At 37.8% G+C, this 6,000-nt stretch overlaps 1 protein-coding gene across 1 annotated transcript; it reads right to left on the bottom strand.

Moving 5' to 3' along the window:
- Positions 1-2,142: 2,142 nt before the first annotated feature.
- On the bottom strand, positions 2,143-4,496 carry LOC132858365 (CD209 antigen-like protein E). The gene is made up of 5 exons (XM_060888678.1): positions 4,361-4,496; positions 3,502-3,726; positions 2,679-2,812; positions 2,477-2,583; positions 2,143-2,284 (listed from the first exon to the last, which is right to left on the bottom strand). The coding sequence occupies exons 1-5, from the start codon at positions 4,494-4,496 to the stop codon at positions 2,143-2,145; spliced, it is 744 nt and encodes a 247-aa protein (XP_060744661.1).
- Positions 4,497-6,000: the final 1,504 nt, after the last annotated feature.

Genomic DNA, 6,000 nt, shown 5'->3' with positions numbered 1-6,000 from the left:
GCCGTAATTAACATTAAAACAGATATTAGTTATCTATTGTTCCTCCAGTAGACTGTGAGACCTCTTCAGACTCAGGAGTTCCCTAGTTGTAAGTAATTAACTAGTAGTTACTGCTAGTAACTTAGTGTTAATGATGTATTATTCATTCATTCTTTCTTAATTCTTTCTTAGTGACTTACAAGTTATGGGACAGTACTGTAAAGTTTAGCAATATTACAGAGATTCTAAGAAATTTGGGGAACACTTGAGAGGATGTGAGTTTAAATCATTATTCCACAGAGTCAAGATAATCCGTGGATTTTGTCAGAACTCAGAGTCCTCCTCTGAGGTGACACATCAACTAGGTGGTTTCTAAGATCTGCCAATTACCAATAAAACATTTTCTTGCTAAACAGAGTCAAAATTAAATGAATAAAACAGACTTCTCCAGCTTGAATGAGATCAGGAAAGTCCCAACTTTAATGCAGCCAAAACAGAGATCTTCAAAGTAAACTTCTCAGAAATATTTCCTCAGCATCAAAGTCAGCCAAACAATCCAACATCCAGGCATGCTGCAGTCGAGTACACAAAATCTCAGTCAGGCTATCGCTATTTATGCTCCGTTATTTAATTTACATAGTTCAGCCAATTTCTTATTATTTCTGGTTTGAAGATTTTAATACCCTCCTACCTGTTTTGCATAGCTCCTCCCAGTTTCCTATAATTTTTAGTTTTTACACTACCCTCTCTTTTTCTTTTCCCTTTTATGGATTTCCTGTCTTTTAACATTGCACAAAATTTGTTCCTGACTCTCAAGAGATGTGTGTGTGTATGCGTGGATCTTCTACCTAAGTTCTCATGGATTATTTTCTTCACTTTTCTCTTGTTTTGACTTCACTTCATAGTGTAAGCCTTAAGTGAAGCCCATAAGTTTATGTAAATTTCGTATTTCGTTTCTCGACCTCCCCCTTGGGTGGGATAGATTCTAGGGCTAAGCGAGTGGCTGGCTGACTCATCAGTGGTGGAGTTCTTCTCTCCTATCTTCATGCTGTTGCGGAACCTATGGCATTTTCCCGTGTGTATTTGGTGTGTTCACTGGTGGTGTGCTGTTTAACACTTGTGTGCTGTTTTCCCTAACACTTTTCCCTCCCTCCTTTTAGAGCAGCCTTTAGCCATCGTGGTAAGTTCCAGCCTGTCCCCTGTATTGGGGATTAGTGTCATAGCATTGAGTTGGGCTTTAGCCCACAGGCCTCTGTGTTTATGTGTATGTATGCGAACAGATTATGGTTTTTGTTATCATGTTGTGCTTTTAATATTGTGGAAAATTTTGATGTTTAAATAAGATTGTTTATTTTTGTTAATCCTGTCCCTGCCTGACCAGTGGGAACAAATTTGTCTTGTCTATTTTGGATAAATTGTTTAATGTACAATTCAAAAGAATAAACTATTTCCTGGGGCGAAATACCATTGTCAATAATGGTCAATTAGACTTGCTGAAATTGCGCTCTTGCCACATTTACTAAACTCCACCTGTTCTAATGAGAAATATCTACAATACACTCGTCCTGTGTCTTTGTGCTGCATGATATTGTAATGAACCCCCAGAAGCAGATGTCAGAAAATCCATATGTTTATTAGCAGTAGAAATGTGATTAGAAACTATTAGAAGTAAATTATGAAGCTAAAATTATGGTCAGAGGACAGGCACAGTTCAAAAAACTAACAATACAATAGCAAACGATTTGCATTGAATCGTTGAGTAAGCATACTTATAAATGTAAAAACCAAGAAGTGGGTGGTCAGTATTCGGGAGAGCGCTCCCACTAGGCTTCCTCTGACTCTGTTGTGTTGGAGACCCCTGCTTTAGAAACAATAAGATATAATACAGGTGATTGAGCTCAAAGTTCTGCTAAATCAACAGAGTCTGAGACACTGAGATGGAATTAAAATACAATTATCTCATTTATATTGCTTCCATCATCATGATCATCAGAATCATAAGAAATATACAATACATCTATGAGATAAAGAAAAGTATTTGTGCACTCTGTATCTGTGAATGATTACAGAGGAAACAAGAGCAGAGACTGAAACTCAATTATCATCTAAATATTGTCTTTGATATTGTATAGATTTAGCACTTTTCATTTAAAATGATACACGTCATTGAGAAACATGTTTCTCACAGATCCAGGGAAACTTAGCAGAACATTTCTGGTCATTCCAAGTGCCAGTTGAACTTGAACCGGAAATCACAGCACAGTCCTCTTCACCTGCATTATTCGGTTTCCCTCGAGCCCAGGACCTGAAACTAAGAGAATCAGATCAGATTTAATTTCCATCAATTTCACACATTGAACTGAATCCTCTCAGCCTCTGTTTACTGAAATGCAAAAAATACAAGTATAATAAGGAATACTTTTTGTTCAAGCAGGAGAACATTATTAAGATGATTTCATTTGTATTACATGATAAAAACAGGGAAATATTTTCTTACCCAGTGTTCAGTGGTGTATCGTCCACCCATTTCCACTCTCCCTCTTTTACTGTGTCACTCAGACCAATCCAAGTCTCAGGTTTGTCCAGCAGTTTAACGATGAACTCCTTTAAATGACATAAAAAACAGCAGAATAAAAAAGTCTCTCTCTCTCTCTCTCTCTCTCTCTCTCTCTCTCTCTCTCTCGCTCTCTCTCTCTCACCTGTTCCTCTTTGCTGTTTATGATCACCAGGTCTGCTCCTTTGGCCTTGCAGTCTTTTCTGCTCTTCTCCCAGTTCTTCTTCTCATTAGATATAAAATAAAAACTGGAACTAAAACTGAAACACTTCTGTTTACCTACAGATACCAGAGGAGAAGATTTACAGATCAAAACACATACATTCTTGTGTTATTATTATTATTATTGTTGTTGTTGTTGTTGTTGTTGTTGTTGTTGTATAGTCATGATTTCAATTTGTCCACATAGACAATAGTATATGAGGAAAACATTTAATCAGTCGTAATTAACATTAAAACAGATATTAGTTATCTATTGTTCCTCCAGTAGACTGTGAGACCTCTTCAGACTCAGGAGTTACCTAGTTGTAAGTAATTATCTAGTAGTTAGTGCTAGTAACTTAGTGTTAATGAAGAATTATTCATTTATTTTTTCTTACTTCATTCACATTTACCTTCAAGTTCAGGGACAGTATTGTAAAGTTTAGCATTATTACAGAGATTCACCTCATTGTAAGATCTTGGAGGAACATGTGAGAGGATGTGAGTTTAAATCATTATTCTACAGATTCAAGATGGTAAGTAGATTTCCACTGAGGGCATTTAACTGTTGAGCCGAAAATTTAAAACAAAATTCAGCTACTTACATGAACTACAAAATGTTCTCAGGCATCTGTCTCTATCTTCCTGTAACTGGTCTCTGTCTTTAGTCAGGTTATTGTAACTGGTCTGTAACTGGTCTCTGTCTTTAGTCAGGTTATTGTAACTGGACTGTAACTGGTCTCTGTCTTTAGTCAGGTTATTGTAACTGGACTGTAACTGGTCTCTGTCTTTAGTCAGGTTATTGTAACTGGACTGTAACTGGTCTCTGTCTTTAGTCAGGTTATTGTAACTGGACTGTAACTGGTCTCTGTCTTTAGTCAGAATGCTGAATTTGATCCACAGAACTGTGACGGCAGTCAGCAAGGAAACAAACAGAAGCAGCACCAACCACACTGCAGTCAGTCTGCAACACCTGCTCCATGCAGTGTCTCCTCCTACAGGTACATGAACACCAAAGACCCAGGTTTTAGTATCTCAAACTTATCTAACATTTACAGTTTAACATAAACACTGAGCTGGAGAACATCTTAGTAACTCTATCCAGCCATCAGTATGAAACTCCTCCCTTTCCACTAATGCATGCAGTGATGGGTGGAGCTTTGGGCTGGTTTTGAATAAGCTGACTGGCTTACGAAAACATGTATGTGTAATAATATAATGATTTTATAATGGTACAAAAATAAGGAAATGTTCCTGTCTGCTGAGGTCTTTGATTACAGTTTACAGCTATAAGATAAATTGGCTTCACAGTTGTCTCAATGGTTTACGTGTTATCGACAGTATAATCTGTTTATAAAGTGCAGAAATCAGATTTAAATGTTTATGTCTTGTGTTAAAACACATGCAGATAACGTAACACAAAGGTGATATGAAACAGAAAGACAAGCAAGGCTAAAAAACAAGCTGAGTAAAGAGAGGAAGTTACTCAATTCTCTCTGTGTTCCTCTCACCATGTCTACATTCTCACAGATATCCACCATCATCTCCACTCACTGGAACATATAAAATCCTAAATGAACGCTTCTCTACTTTATAAAACACTTTTGCAAACTTTAACATTTTTACCTGTGTGTTGTTCTTCTAGGTGTCTCTCTGTGTCACAGTTGTTCTTTTCTGTCTCAGGGTTGTGACCTCTAACACTGTCTGCAGTCTCGTAGATTTCCACCACCATCTCCACTCGCTCAGATGAACGTTGAAGCATCTTTAAACTATAAAACTAGCAATAAAACATGAAACTAACGCATCTCTGTATGGACTTGACTGACAGGCTGAGTCTCTGTGTGAAGAATGAAATGTGCTGCTGTCAGTAAAGGAAGTCTGTCATAGAGCAAAGGCGACATCAGTATCTTCTTGTGGTCAAACTGTGAAGACTTTTGAGCTGTGCTTCTTACACATCCTGTAGATGTTCCTGTTAGAGTCCAGCAGCTTTATTAAATATCAAAATAACCTTGTGGATTTATAATGGTGTATACATTGTACCTTCATCGTATTTTTCTTCCTCATAACGTCATTACACAAAGCTATTAGAGTTTTTACCAGTTTTAAGACTGATTTATATATTTAGATCAGTTTGAATATAATCATATGAATTCTGTTACATGTTCCTGCAGAAGATATAAAATTATTTGTACATTTACTTATTTATCAGAAACACTGCAGCTTTACTCTGAGACTGAATGACACACGGTCCACTGATCTAAGATCAGCATTAACACCTGCTCTATTTCACAAAGTGAAAAGTACACACTGACAACTGCAGCAATCTTCAGGACTGAGAAGATTGTTGTTACTCACTAATATGACAAGCTGAGTGTTTATTTCCTAACTGAGAGTGTGAATAATGAGAGACTGCAGAGGAAATGACTGTCTATACACTATATGAACAAAAGACTGTGGACGTCTGACCATCAGGCTCATATATGGTTCTTGTGGGATTTTTATAAGATAAAGATACACAACGGCCCAGGGGAAAGATGAGATGAGAAAAACGTACATCAAGAGTCAAGTGTTATACTGTGCATAGGTCAGGAAGCAAGCAGGTCGTCGAGGTCAGTGATTGATTAACCACCCCTATAGGCTAAGAATACACAGAAACCAACTCACACACACACAGGCAGAAAAGACACGCGCACACAGCATTAAGGAAAAACTGAGCAGAAGGGTTTTAATAAAGAAATGCAAAATCATAAGGAGTCACTTCTTAACATAAAAAGGTTTGACAGCATAGCGAGGAGGGTGTTGAGTCCTTTTATTGACACGCCATGGAGCTTGAGTAGCCTGAGTATGTGTAGATGGAGGTGGAAGAGTCTGAGTAGACTTGGTAACAACTGTAGCAGTCTGTGTTGAGACATCAACCCCCTTAACAGCAGACGTGTCGCTGGGTTGACCACGACTCTCCATATCCTGGATATAATGAGTAATGACCTCAGTAAAAAGATCAGCAGTAGGTGAAGGTGTGGAAGGGTCGGTTTCATCCAGAAGGTGTGCGACCCATGCAGAGATTGAAGCTAGAACACACCACAAACAGGGCCTTAGTAAGCATATGCAATACATGGCCATTGGGGTAATGAGTAAACCAATGACCACTGCACACCATATTCACAGAGACTGAACAGTAGAAGAACAGGTTTTAATCATATAGAAGAGAAAAAGTGCTAGAGTACAAGGAAAATCCATACATACCCATGAATAAGTGTGTTATGTTG

The sequence above is a fragment of the Tachysurus vachellii genome, chromosome 2, assembly GCF_030014155.1.
Source record: "Tachysurus vachellii isolate PV-2020 chromosome 2, HZAU_Pvac_v1, whole genome shotgun sequence".
NCBI lineage: Eukaryota > Metazoa > Chordata > Actinopteri > Siluriformes > Bagridae > Tachysurus > Tachysurus vachellii.
This window is presented reverse-complemented; position numbering and strand designations above follow the sequence as displayed.